This window comes from Canis lupus, chromosome 2, assembly GCF_048164855.1.
Source record: "Canis lupus baileyi chromosome 2, mCanLup2.hap1, whole genome shotgun sequence".
NCBI classification, from domain to species: Eukaryota; Metazoa; Chordata; class Mammalia; order Carnivora; family Canidae; genus Canis; species Canis lupus.
Genome location: NC_132839.1, coordinates 1,408,474 through 1,424,090, shown reverse-complemented (window position 1 = coordinate 1,424,090; position 15,617 = coordinate 1,408,474). Strand labels below are relative to the sequence as shown.

The following is a 15,617-nucleotide window of genomic DNA, read 5'->3' as shown; positions in this document are numbered from 1 at the left end:
CTAACCTTACACTAAAAGAAATCAAATTAACCTTAGTGATACACTGTTAAAAAAAAAATAGATATGCAGAAATAAAGTTTGGTCAAACATTTATGTTGGTGAAAGTGGTAGGAGCATACATTGGTACAACATCTAATAAGAGCAGTAAGTTAAGATTTTACATACCCTAAGAATTTATCTTATATACATGCTTGCACATTTGTGAAATGGGACTATCTATAAGCATATTCAGTGTAGCATTGTTGATAATAGCAAAAGATTAGGAAGGCCCTAAATGCCCTTTAAAACAAAACTGGTTATAGCGTATCCCATTATGGACTCATGAATACTACACAGCTAACAAAAAATACGTAGGACCTTTTTCTTTTCTGACACAGAATGATCTCCCAAGATCGATTTTTAAGTGATAAAAAGTTAATAGGGCAATACATAGAGTAATAAACTATTGTTCATGTTTAAAAATGTACATGTAAGTATACATGTAGATCATTGCATTTTTGTAGAATCTCTGGGAATATACACAATATTTTGTTTTAAAGTTTCTGCAACTAATCTTTTTCTTTCTTTTAATTGTAATAGAGTTAACTATATGTTAGTTTCAGGTATACAATCTATGGTGATTCACCAATTCTGTACATTAGTCGGTGCTCTTAATGATAGGTGTACTCTTAATCCCCTTCACCTATTCCACCTCCCCTCCCCCCACCAACCTCTCCTCTTGTAACATCAGTTCATTCTCTGTAGTCTGTTTTTTGGTTTGTCTCTTTTTTTCTTTTTCTTTTTCTTTTCTTTTTTTTTTATATTGGTCATCGTTGTATTTCTTAATTCCACGTGAGTGAGATCATATGGTATGTGTCTGAATGACTTATCTCGCTTAGCATTATGTTCTCTAGATTCATCCATATTTTGCAAATGGCAAGATTTCATTCTTGGCTGAGTAATATTCTATAGTTTGTGTGTGTGTGTGTGTGTGTGTGTGTGTTTGGGTATGCCTTTACATGTATATATGTGTGTGTATATATAAATATATATCAGTTGATAAAGCAACTCTAACATGATTCTTCACATTCACTTTATTTTCCCATTTATCATTTCAGCCCTAGCCGTATACATATATATATCTATTCTTCTTTATCCATTCATCTATCGATGGACACTTGGTTTGCTTTCATGATTTGGCCATTATAAATAATGCCGCAATAAACATAGGGGTATATGTATCTTTGTGATTAGTGTTTTTATATTCGTTGGGTAAATACCCAGTAGTAGAATTACTGGAGCATAAGGTAGTTCTATTTTTTAATTTTTTGAGGACCCTCCATACTGTTTTCCACAGTAACTGCACCAGTTTGCATTCCTACCAAAGTGCAGGAAGGTTCCTTTTTATTCCCATCTTCACCAACACTTGTTTCTTGTGTTTTGGATTTTAGCCATTTTGACAGATGTGAAGTGGTATCTTACTGTACTTTTGATTTGCATTTCCCTGATGATGAATGATGTTGAGCATCTTTTCATGTGTTTTTTTTTTGGCCATCTGTATGTCTTTGGAGAAGTGCACAGTGACAAAATATTTCCTATTATTTTGAGAAGCTGAAAGCCACATCTGTGTCCAGGGCAGTGGCTTCCTATACTCTAGGTTTGTTTTTTGTGTAATTACTGCTTTTCCTTACTCTTTTTATTCTTATATTAATTTTTGGGTTTTGTTATATCTGTACTTTATTTCTGCAAACCATCATGATATCTTTAGACTGTAAATAAACGTGAAGAAAGCCTTAGGTTGAAATGTAAATGTTCTAGTAAGGATGTTGAGTATCTTATTTAGGTGAAAAAGTAAGAATTTTTTATTTATTTATTTATTTATTTATTTATTTTTAAGATTTATTTATTTATTCATTTAGACAGAGCGAAGAGAGAGGCAGAGACACAGGCAGAGGGAGAAGCAGGCTCCATGCAGGAAGCCCGATGTGGGACTTGATCCTGGGTCTGCAGGATCACACCCCGGGCTGCAGGCGGCACTGAACCGCTGCGCCACCGGGGCTGCCCAAGAATTTTTTAATATTCAAATTTTAATGATTATAATATTCTAAGTCCCACCTTCAAAAATCCGATTAAAGTGTTCTGCTTATTCATTATTAAAACTTTAGGTTAAGTAGAGAACATTATAATTGCAGCTGATAAGAATTACTGTTATGTACTCTTTTGGCATTGTGTAAACTTGTCTTTTTTTAAAAAAACAGATCATTACTTCTTGCTGATCTTGACAAAGAAGAAAAGGAAAAAGATTGGTATTATGCTCAACTTCAGAATCTCACTAAAAGAATAGATAGTCTCCCTTTAACTGAAAATGTAAGTAACTTAGCATTATGACCTATTTTAGACTTTAATAACTTTGATCTCTTAAAAGTACCTACGTTACTCATTTAAAAAATTCAAGATAAAAAAAAACATTCAAGATAATTGCATTTTTAGTTATTTGTAAACTGTAATATGTTTTATCTAACTTTAAACTCAAATATATAGTAATTAATGAATTTTTGTTTGTAAAGGTGATATAAACTTCATTATGCTCAAGCAGATATTTATTTTAAACCACCAATTAAGAAAATCTATTAGGTTTGCATTCTAAAGGACTCAATTCAACTAGGTAACTGGTTTTTTAATTCTGTCTGTTGAATTACCAAACATACTCTGAAAATGTTTATTACCATCTATCTTTTGAACCACTTTACATGCCATATAGTTTTTGTAATAAAAGTGTCTTTAAAGATAATTTGAGTGCTATTCCAGTTATTATAAATAACAAAATCTTTTGGCCAGGATCTTAAGACTTTCTACAAGTATAAAAGTGTGTTTATTTGCAAATATAACTATGTGAAAAAGAACTTCATCTTGTCAGCCTTTCTTTCCCCAAGCTTTCCATGTCAGCTATTTTATTCATGGGATAGCATGAACATTCTGAATGTTCTGGAATACATTAATAATTTTGAACAAGATTGTATTCTAACTGTTGTCCATAAATATTTTTTAAAAAGAGAAAAATAGAATAAAAGATATATTGTCCTCTGTTAGCTTAGAGTTTTAATTTTCTAATAACACTTTTGTGAGGATATAAATGAAAAACAAAAGTAGAAAGGAGCACTTTCAAAACATGTACTTTACCAGATTTCCTTAGTGGACATTGTCTGGAAGGAGCTTAGAACCAGAAGCTTACGTGTGTAATCTAGAACAATCGTATAAGATTTTGAGAGGAAGAAAAGGATCCCTTTTCCTGACAATGTCCTTGACATCTTTCTGGGAGTTGAGGAGACCCAGATAGTAAAAGAACAGTTAATGGAAAGTTACTGGCATACAAGGATTAGGAACTCAGGAAGTTTTGGTGGGATTTTTACTCAAATAAAAAATACCTGAGCATAGTTTTGCTCACCATTCTCATTGATACTTAAAATATACAAAATTTAGAGTCCAGTTGTCTATATGAAATCAGGTTTAGAAAAGAGCTCAAGTGTGTGTGACAGTTAGAAAGCAGTTGGTTAATATCTGAAACAAAGAGGAGTTGTCAAATAAATTCTTTCCATATTTATTAAATAATCACATTTATTTAATAGGATATGTAAAACATTATAGGCCATTTCACAACATTAGCAAATGTAAACTGCTTATATGTCATAAATATTTTTTAATTTCACAAATTATGTGTTTATATTGGGAAGCAAGTTAACACTTTCATATGTAAATACTTATCAAGATATTAGACATTGCTTTTAAAATATCAGATCTAAACCACATTATTGCAACATTGTTATGTTCAACTTTTTTTTTTGCAGGGGTTTTTGGGAAATGGAGAATAAATAAGTGGAGTTAGGACTGGCTCATTGGGACTTAGAAATAACATACAGACTATTTCATCTGTATTGCAACCCATAATTTGGGTATGCCTATAGAAATACATTATCTGTGGAATGTCATCTGCATTATTGCAAGGGAAAAGGGTGAGAGCTTCCCTGATTTAACTGACAGTGCAGTTTAGAATCCTTGGACCTATAGAATGTTAGTGTGTGACATAGGTCTGAGTGTGACATAGGTCTCGCACAGCTTTCTTCTGAGTATATAGAGCATAAAAAATCTATACCACTTTCTCATTTCCTTCATAGCCCATTATAATTTTATTTAATCAGACTTTTAGCTATTATTACCTCCTGGAGCATGCGTTTATAAGTTACATTACCTTGTCCTTTTTTTCATCCTTTTGTATGCCTAGCAGTTATCTCAGTGCCTGGAATTTTAATTACAGAGTTAATTGATTAGAGGGTTAAATGAATTAACAACCCCTGCATGAAGAAGTACTTCTTGTTTATTTCAACTTTGTTTCACTTTTGGATTTTTACCAGAAAGTTTGTGTTGTTTTGCAATTTATGATTATCTGCAATAAATAAAGAGTTTTTCCTTATACATTTTCTTCATCTTATGAACGATTTTCTCTTTTCAGTATGAACATTTATAACAATCCTTAAGTTGAGGTATAAACTTAAGGATGATGAACTACTTCTTAATTTTTTTATGTTGTCCACATTAATGTACTAATTTCTAACAAAGTAGTACATGGGAACTGAAGAAGGCTTACCTTAGCTGGGCCAATTAGATATTTTAAATGAATCAGTACAGTTTACATAAAAACATTTATGGCTATGGGGCAATAAAAGTGTTTCAACTCAGCATTTCACATGAGGGACCCAGACTGAGCCCGGCACCTGTAATCAAATTTTAGGATTCCTTAAAATAAAAAAAAAAATCTAGTTATGTGCAATAACGTGCATATTTGATACTCATTTTATTTATTGGTATTTTTATGCATTTTGCTTCTACTGATAAACACATAACATGAGATATTAACATTTCAATTTAATTTGTGGTTTTAGTTTTCCTTACAAACAGATATGACCAGAAGACAATTAGAATATGAAGCAAGGCAAATCAGAGTTGCAATGGAAGAACAACTAGGTACTTGCCAGGATATGGAAAAAAGAGCGCAGGTAAATTATTTATTATTAAACTATAAAACAGCAGAGGCTAGAGAAGAGCTATTAAGAATGTAATGAATTATAGCTCTGTTAACATTGATTAAATATTATTAAAGGTATTTATAAGTCTACTTTCACTTTGGCAGAACTTCACAATAATAATTTATCATGGCTCCTGGGCAACATAACCAATGTTCACATAATTTCACCTTCACCATATTTCATTTCTCTGATACTGTTCAGCTCTGCCCTGGAATTATAAGAGAGAAAAAGGGTTAGGTGCTGGTCGTCTGGTAACTGATGGCTAACTTCACAGATTTTTACTTCCTGTAATCTAAGTATGTGTAATGACATTCAGAATATTTCGCTGCTGTTTAAGTTGCATATGAAAAGGGAATTCCTCATTTAAGGAAAGTAGAGAGGAAACATAGAACAGTGAGAAAGGTAAGATGAGTTGGATGGAGAACATTCCCATATATCTCCCCTCAACAGATGTCAAGAAAGAATAGTAAATAGCTTCGCTATTTGCTATGCATTTTCATACATTATTGAATTTAGACTTTTATATTTACACAAGTATATTACTGGCTAATGTTTTTAAGCCCTGAGGAGGCTTTGCTGTTTACCTTGTCTGTTTCAAAGTAAGTACGAACATTTAAAAAGGAAAAAAAAAAAAAGGAAAGGAAAACTTTTAGGAGAAATTTGTTAAGAAAACATTATTTGAAAGATTTTATTTAAAAGAATAGTAAATAACAGGGAGAATATACATTCATATGAGTGGTATAAATACATTTTTGTATTCTAAAGAGTTTATTTTATAGTTTTAAAATCATTCATACATGACATTTTACATCCCCAAAGTGTAGTCTTTACCTTTTATATAGTAGCTTTCTAAACATAATATATATTCATTTTATGCTACAGTATGGAGGTAGACTAAGGAGATACTTAAACACCAGTACCATGGTCCATTTTATAGTCCGTACCTATTAGTTTCACAATGAAGCTAGAGACTCAACTAATATATCTATGTTAGTTATGTTGTAATTCGTATATGTAATACACCTTTTAATTTCCTCTCACCTCCCCCCCCAAAAAAAAGGGATCCCTGGGTGGCGCAGCAGTTTAGCGCCTGCCTTTGGCCCAGGGCGCGTTCCTGGAGACCCGGGATTGAATCCCACGTCGGGCTCCCGGTGCATGGAGCCTGCTTCTCCCTCTGCCTGTGTCTCTGCCTCTCTCTCTTTCTCTGTGTGTGACTATCATAAATTAAAAAAAATTAAAAAAATTTCCTCTCACCCCTGTTCCATTCAAGTTAGCGTCTTAAATGCCAGAAGTAAAACTTTAAAAATAAACCTTTTGGGTGCCCGGGTGGCTCAGTCAATTAAGTGTCCAACTCTTGGTTTTGGCTCAGTTCGTGATCTCAGGGTCTTGGGATGGAACTGCACGTCATGCTGCCACTCAGCAGGGAGTCTGCCTCAGATTCCCTCTCTCCCCTTCTCCCTCTGCCCCTCCCCCGCTTGCGCTCTCTTTGTGTGTGTCTCTCTCTCTCTCAAATAAGTCTTTACAAGAATAAGCCTTTCAGGAGAAAACTATACATGAATATCTTTCTAATATTGGAGTAATAAAGGATTTCCTAAAAAAGACACAAAGCACTATTTTTTAAAGAAAAAAACTGGTAAATTTCACTGTATTGGATTCAGAATTTATCAGGTACCTTAAACATATATAAATTTTGGGAAGAATGGTAAGTAACTTAGTAAATATATAGGTACAACTAGCAATCTATGTGGGAAAAATAAAATTTAGATCCCTAACTCACATATTTTATAAGAAAAATTACAAATGGATTAAATATCTAAATGTGAAAAGTAAACCTATAATTAATAGAAGAAAATACAGGACAACAAATGTAAATGTCATAAAATTTTAAAACATTCTGCAGAAGATAAACTAAGGGAAAATATTTTTGACACATAAAAGAAGAATGGTCATTAGTCCTATAATGTAAGAATTCCTACAACTAGTAAGAAAAAGGCAACTCATTTTTTAATGGTTAGAGGATGTAATCAATTTATTGAAAAGAAAATGCAGATGATTAGTAAACACATACAGATGACTGGTAAACAAGGGAAATTCAAAATAAAATCCATTCTTGCCTATGCCTGTGTGAGATTTTCTGTCTCCAGCTATCTCTGCTAACAGTCTGGTTATTTACTTACTTTTTATTTGTTCAGCATATATATGGGCGCTTAGTATGGTGGTCCCTACTTTCCTATATACCTATAAGCAAAGGCTGGGGAAATGTACACCAAGTTGTTACTAGAGCTTACTTTTGGGGACTAGGGATTGGTAGGGTGAAAGTTCTTTACACTTCCATTTTACTATAATTTTTCGTTTCTTCTATATGTCTCCAACACTTGGAGTCAGACTCATAATTAACAGTTGGGGGGCAATGAAACATTAGCTTGTTTAACTTAAATTTTCCTGAATACTACTGAAGTTGAATATTTTTTCATATACTTATTAGACTTTTGAACTTCCTGTTATTCATCTTTTTCCCATTTTTCTATTATGTTAAATGTCTTACTCTTAAATAGTTGCAAGTTGTATTAATATTCTTTTAATACCACTCTGTTATAGATAATACACATCACAACCCCTCCCTGCAAAATCTATTGCCTATTTTAGCTTTATGATAACAAAAATTAGTTTTGTTGTAGAGCTAAATTAATTATATTGTCATAGTTGTGCTTTCTATGAATTACTTATACGTCTTTTCCTTTTCCTATCTTGAAATCATAAGTTATCCTTCTATTATTTCTAATATTTTTAATGTTTTATTTTTATTATTAGGTCTTTAATTCATCTCCAACATGCAACTGTGTATGTTTTGGAGGTAGGGATCTAATTTTACATAGATACCCACAAGTATGTATATATACGTAATTATTTAATATATAACTTACATTTTAAATAAATATTAGTCTTTATTAATATATGATCAATTATATGTAATAATATATACACAGAGATACATGCATATTTACGTTTTTAACTAAATTACTCATTATCTTTATTTGATATTCCACTATTTCCCCATTGATTAGTAACATCATCTCTGGCATATGGTAAGTTTATATTTGCTGAATATTTCTAGATTCTGTTCCACTCATTTATTTTAGTTTCTCTGTGCCTGCACTGACAATACATTTGTTTTATTTGCAGTAGTTTTATGAATCTTAGTACCAGGTAGAGTGAGTTCTCCTCTTTTTGTTTGTAAAAATCTAGTTATATTCCAGTTCATTACTTTTTCATCTGAAATTTATTATCAGCTTCTCTAATTAAAAAAACAGCCTGATACATTTTCTTTAGAATTACATTGAATTTATAAATTGATTTGAGGAGAATTAGTATCTTTACAATATAAAGATTAGTTCTTGTTTGAAAGGATGGCCTGTGGAGCCTGTCCTCCTGGGTTCTAATTCTAGACAAGCTACTTACACCAAGCACTGATTTTGGGTAAATTTTCTGCCTCAGTTTTCTCATTGGTAAAATCTAATGCTAAACTGAATGAGTTAATGAGTTAATACATGTAAAAGCACTTAGAATCTGGCCCATAGTAAACACTCGGTATATATTAGGTGTTATTAATTTTATTTCTTCACTCTTTTAGATGTTATTTTATGTCCCTCAATAAAGTTTTGTGGTGTTCTCTATAAAGATTTTATACATCTTTTTAAATTTATTCCTAGATGTAATATAGTTTTTGTTACTGTTATAAATGAGATTAACTATGATTACTAAATTACTTTTAAGTAATAAGTATCCAGGAACTTTCTCGAGCTCTTTTATTAAATTGTCTCAGTAGTTTAAGATTTTCTTGCATTTTCCACATAACTATCAAATATGACAGTTGGATTTTTTTGTATTGTTTGCGAAATAATGATAATTTTGTTTGCCCTTTTCAGTTTTTTTCTCTATATATATTACATAAGAACTCTAATACATATTTGAATAAGAAGCAGTGATACTGGTCTTCTCTGTCTTATTATGACTCTAAAGGGACTCCTCTTAAAATTTCACTGTTAAATGTGTTGTTTACTCAGTTTTTGGTAGATAACCTTTCTCAAGTTGAGGAATTTACCTTCTGTTCCCAGTTTGTTAAGACTTATACCGAATCTGTATTGAACTTTATTATAATTGTTTAAAATCAGTTTTTTGAAAGTCACAACAACTACATAACCCTGAACTTTTAAGCTACTTATTACTAAGCATAATTTCATAAATATTCAAGGTTATCATATTTAAAAAAAGGAAAGAAATACTACTGACTTCATCCATTTTCATTTTGAGAAACGAAAGCACAGAAGTTACATTATTAGAAATCCTCTATCTCAGTGGGTATCAAGACATAGAATGACTTCGAGATTTAGTGGCATATTGGCAATACAGAAATCAAGAGGAATATTAGATATAATTTCCTATTTTCATCTTTTAAATATTAAAAATTTTAATTTAAGATTTTATTGGTTGGTCCCCCTACCCCTAGGCTATGCTTCTAAGGAGCCCATTAGGCAGCTTTAAGCCCAGCACTGTAGGGCTTCTGGCACTGCCCCCTAGCTCTGTGCTATGGGAGACCTGCTCTCTCCAATACTGTCTTAGCCAGAGCCTATATAAGACAGTGCTGCAGGCCTGGCAGTCTGTGGGCAGCCCCTACAGTGGCCAGCACACTCCATAATGACTCCTACCCCAGAGAAAGGGAAAGATAACCATACACACCATTTCAGAGGAGGCCCTGGCAGCAGGCTGGAAGCAGACAAGTGGTGTGACTACAGGTTGCACCCACCAACAAAAGCTGCTCAGGACAACACAGGGGAAGCACACAGCAGTTTGATGCTACAGCATCTCTAGGAAACACCTGGTCTGACTCAACCTAAATCCAAGGCATCCCCAGACTGGCCCACTAACACCATAGGAACCAGACACTGCCCACAACAGGGGGAAGAGAGCCATTGCAGATAACTAGACTGAAGGGAAAAACAGCTCAGCTACAACAGCAGGGCACACACATCACACATAGAAGATAGCCTTAAAGCACCACATTCTGGTAAACATAAGACTTTGCACAACAGAGCACTATAGGACCTCTTCTTCATAAGGCCATTACTTTGAGGTGCAGGAAACATAGCTGTCGTTCCTAACACAGAGAAGCAGATACAGAGAGCTAGACAAAATGAAGAGACAGAAGAATATATCTGAAATGAAACAATAGGACAAAATCACAGCAGGAGCCCTAAGTAAAACAGAGATATGTAATGTGCCTGAGAATTCAAAAAAATGATCATTAATATACTCACTGGGCTTGAGAAAAGAGTGGAGAACATCAGTGAGACCCTTAACAATGAGATAAAAAAGAACCAGTCAGAGATGAAGAACACGATAAATGAATTAAAATTACACTAGATAGAATAAATAGTAGAAGCAGAAGAATCAGTGACTTAGAGGACAGAGTAATGAAAAGTAATCAAGCTGAGCAGATGAGAAAAAAATTATGCAAAATGAGAATAGACTTAGGGAACTCAGTGACACCATCAAGCATGATAACATTTGCATCATAGAGATTCCATAAGGAAAAGAGAGAGAAAAGGGGGCAGAAAATTTATTTGAAGAAATAATAGCTGAAAACTAACTGAATCTGGGGAAGGAAACAGAAATCCACATCCAGGAGTCACAAAAATCCCCTAACAAAATCAGCCCAAGGATGTCCACACCAAGACCCATAGTAATTAAGGTGGCAGAAAGTAGTGATGAAGAGAGAATTTGAAAAGCAGCAAGAGAAAAGAAAGCCGTTACATACAAGGGAAACCTTATAAGGCCATCAGATTTTTCAGCAGAAACTTTGTAGACCAGAAAGGAATAGCATGACATATTCAAAGTACTGAAAGGAAACAAACAAACAAACAAAAAAAAACCAAACAAACAAAAACAGGCAAAAATACTGTCTCCAGCAAGGCTCATTCAGAATGAAAAGAGAGATCGAGTTTCCCAGACACACAGAAAAGTAAAGGAATTCATTACCACTAAACCAGCCCTACGAGAAAAGTTAAAGGGGACTCTTCAAGTGGAAAGTAAAGACCGTACACAAGAGTAAGGAAATAGGAAGCACAAAAATAGTAAAAATAAGTATATTGATCAAAATCAGCCAAAGGACTTAACAAAATAAATGATGTAAAGTATGATACCATATACCTAAAACATGGAGAGGAGAGGAGTTAAGAATGGGCTCTACTTAAGCAGCCTTCATTTTAGTATAGACTGCTGTATACAGAAGATGTTGCATACAAACCCAATGGTAACTACAAATCAAAAACCAATAATATGCAAAAATAAAAAAGAAAGGAATCCAAGCATATCACTAAAGCAAGTCAACTAATCGTGAGAGAAGAGAGCAAGAGAAGAAAGAAACAGAGAAAAACTACAAGAACAACCATAACACAAGCAACAGAATGACAATAAATACATACCTATCAATAATTACTTTGCAAATGGACTAAATGCTCCAATCGTAAGACATAGGGTGACAAATGGATTAAAAAAAAAAAAACATCTATATGCTGGGTCTCATTTCAGACCTAAAAACACATGCAGATTGAAAGTAAAGGAATGGAGAAACATTATCATGCAAATGGATGTGAAAGAAGCTGAGATAGCAGTACTTCTATCTGACAAAATAGACTTTGAAACAAGAGACAAAGAAGGACACTATATAATCATTAAAAGGACGATCTGGCAGGGAAATCTAACAACTGTGAGTATTTTGGTACCCAAATATTTAAAGCAGTTACTAACAAGCATAAAGGAAGTAATGGGTGGTAATACAATAATAGAAGGGACTTCAACCACCCTACTTACATCAATGGGCAACCTACTTACATCATCTAAACAAAATCAAGAAGGAAACTGGCTTTTTTTTTTTTTTTTTTTTTTTTTTTTTTTTTTGGAAACTGGCTTTGAATGACACATTGGACTAGGTGGATTTAACAGATACATATTCAGGACATTCTGTCCTAAAACAGCAAAATACACAATCTTTTCAAGTGCCCATGGAACCTTCTCCAGAGTAGATCACATACTAGGCCACAAAACAAGTCTCAACAAATACAAAAGAAATCAAAATCAATTTATGCATCTTTTCTGACCACACCACCATGAAACCAGAAATGAACCACAAGAAAATATCTGGAAAGACCACAGATATCTGAGGCTAAATAACATGCTACCAAACAATGTATGGGGTCAACCAAGAAATCAAAGAGGAAATCAAAAAAATACATGGAGACAAATAAAAATGAAAATACAATGGTCTGAAATCTTTGAGATTCAGCAAAAGCTATTCTAAAAGGGAAGTTTATAGCAATACAAGCCTACCTCAAGAAATATGAAAATCTCAAATCAAAAAATCTAGCTTTTCACTTACAGGAGCTGAAACAGAAGAGCAAACAAAACCCAAAACTGGTAGAAGGAAGGAAATAATAAAAATTAGAGCAAAAATAAACAAAATAGAAACTTAAAAAAACCAATAGAACAGATCAATGAAACCAGGAGCTGGTTCTTTGAAAAGATCAACAAACTAAAGGCTTCATAAGCCTTTAGTGAGACTCAAAGAGGACTCAAAATCAGAAATGAAAGAGGAGAAATAACAAATGATATCACAGGATTATAAGGGTGTTATAAAAAATTATATGCCAACAAATTGGACAACCCAGAAGAAATGAATAAATTCTTAGAAATAAGAACCTTCCAGATTGAATCAGGAAGAAGTAGAAAATTGGAACAGACCAGAAATTGAATTAGTAATCAAAAGACTGCCAGCAAACAAGTCCAGACTAGGTGACTTCACAGCAGAATTCTACCAAACATTTAAAGAAGAATTAATACCTATTCTTCTCAAACTTCCCAAAAATAAAAAAAAATAAAAAAAAGGAGGGAAAACTTCTAAATTCATGCATTACCCCAACATAATATTAGCAAGCTGAATCCAACAATACATTTTAAAAATCACTCATCACCATCAAGGGGGATTATTTCCAGGGTGCAAGGGTGGTTGGATATTTGCAAATCAATCAACATGATGCATCACATTAATAAGAGAAAGGGTAAAAACCCTTCACAAAGTAGGTCTCGAAGGAACATACCTCAACATAATAAAAGCCTTATATGAAAAACCCATCCTCAATGGGAAAAAGCTGAGAACTTTTTCCCTAAGTTGAAAAACAAGGCAAGGATATGCACTCTCACTTTTATTAACATAATACTGGAAGTCCTAGCCACAGCAATCAGATAAGAAAAAAGAATAAAAGGCATCCAGATTGGTAAGGAAGAAGTAAAATTTTCATCATTTGCAGATTACATGACACTGTATATAGAAAACCCTGGAGACTCCACCAAAAAACTACTAGAATTGACAAATTCAGTAAGATCCTAGGATACAAAATCACTGCATAAAAACCTGTTGCATTTCAATACATTGATAATGAAGTAACAGAGAAGTTAAGAAAGCAATCCCATTTACAACTGCAGCAAAAATAATAAAATACTTAGGAATAAACCTAACCAAGGAGGTGAAAGACCTAAAACTTTGATGAAAAGAGACTGAAGATGACACAAAGAAATGGGAAGACATTCCATGCTCACGGATTGGGAGAACAAATATTGTTAAGATATCCTTACTACCCGAAGCAATGTAACATTTAATGCAATCCAAATACCAATAGCATTTTTCACAGAACTAGAACAAACAATCCTAAAATGTATATGAAACCACAAAAGACCCAAATACCTAAAACAGTCTTGTAAAAGAATAAACAAAGCTGAAAGTATCACAATTCCAGATTTCAAGTTACTACAAAGCTGTAGAAATCAAAACAGTATGGAACTGGCACAAAGACAGACACATAGATCAGATGGAACAGAATAGAAAGCCCAGAAACAAACCCACAATTATATGGTCAATTAATCTTCAACAAAAGAGGCAAGAAATGCAGTGGGGATAAAAGAGAGTCTCTTCATCAAATAGTGTTGAAAAAACTGGACAGCAGCATGCGAAAGACTGAACCACTTTCTTAGACCATGCACAAAATGAATTCAAAATGGATTAAAGACCTAAGTGTGAGACTTGAAACCATAAATAAAAATCCTAGAAAAGAGCATGGGCAGTAATCTCTCAGATATTGACTGTAGCAACTTTTTTTCCAGATAGGTCCCCTGAAGCAAGGGAAACAAGCAAAAATAAACGATTGGGACTATATCAAAACAAAAAGCTTCTGCACAGCAAAGGAGACAACAAAACTAAAAGCCGACTGAATGAGAAAATATATTTGCACATGACATAGCTGATAAAGGGTCAATATCCAAAATACATAAAGAACTTATACAACTCAACACCCAAAAACCAGATAATCCAATGAAAAAATGGTCAGAAGACACGAACAGACGTTTCACCAGAGAAGACATCCAGATGGCCAACAGACACATGAAAAGATGCACATCATCACTCATCATCAGGGAAATGCAAATCAAAACCACAGTGAGATCAGAATGGCTGAAATCAGAAACATGAGAAACAAGTGTTGGTGAGGATATGGAGAAAACGAACCCTCTTGCACCGTTGGTAGTAATTCAGACTGGTGCAGCCACTGTGGAAGACAGTATGGAGTTTCCGCATAAAGCTAAATACAGAATTACCCTACAATCAAGTAATTGCACTACTGGATATTTACCCAAAGGATTTGAAAACACTAATTTAAAAATGTGCCCCACTATGTTTCTTGCAACACTGTTTATAATAGCCAAATGAAAGAAACAGCTCAAGTGTCCATCAACATTAAACGGATAAAGAGTGTATATATATATATATATACACACACACACAGTAGAATATTACTTATCCCTAAAAAAAAAAGAATGAAATCCAGCCATTTTCAGTGACATGGTTGGAGATAGAGTATAATGCTAAATGAAATAATTCAGAGAAAGACAAATGTCATATGACTTCATTCACATGTGGAGTTTAAGAAACAAATGAACAAAGGGAAAAAAAGCGACAAACCAAGGAACAGACTCTTAACTATAGAGAACAAACTGATGGTTACCGGGGGGGGGGGGGGGGGGGGGGCAATGAGTAAAATAAGTAATAGAGATTAAGGAGTGTACTTATAATGATGTGGACTGAGCAGTGTGTAGAACTACTGTATTATACACCTGAAACTAATACAGCACTGTATGTGTCCTATCCTGGAATTAAAATTAAAAATTTAACAAAAGATTTTATTGGTGGAGGGGCACTTGTTAGATAGAGAAAGGGAAAAACAAGTATTATAAAGCTAATTGTGTAAAGCTTTGTTTCATATAAAGCCAGAAAATGTGTATCATCTGGTTGTAGAGGTGTTCAGTCATCGTCTCAGTATCTTTGGAAAACTACCAAAAATAGAGGCATTTCTCCTTCAGCATGTTTTCATGAGTAAATTAGATGTAGAAAGCTTTGTTAGTTAGAGAATATTATTTACGTTAAGTTCACTATTTTCATAATCACAATACATA

At 33.5% G+C, this 15,617-nt stretch overlaps 1 protein-coding gene across 11 annotated transcripts in view; it reads left to right on the top strand.

Annotated features, from left to right (window-relative positions):
* The window catches only part of APC (APC regulator of WNT signaling pathway), a 128,177-nt gene that overhangs the window by 65,991 nt on the left and 46,569 nt on the right, over nucleotides 1–15,617 (top strand). For 8 of the 11 annotated variants that reach the window (XM_072787813.1, XM_072787757.1, XM_072787842.1 and 5 more), the window contains 2 exons: nucleotides 2,238–2,346; nucleotides 4,917–5,030. In XM_072787813.1, coding sequence (XP_072643914.1) covers nucleotides 2,238–2,346; nucleotides 4,917–5,030 — 223 coding nt within the window. The remainder of the gene's footprint in view (nucleotides 1–2,237; nucleotides 2,347–4,916; nucleotides 5,031–15,617) is intronic. The other 3 variants (XM_072787822.1, XM_072787787.1, XM_072787776.1) reach the window with 1 other exon arrangement.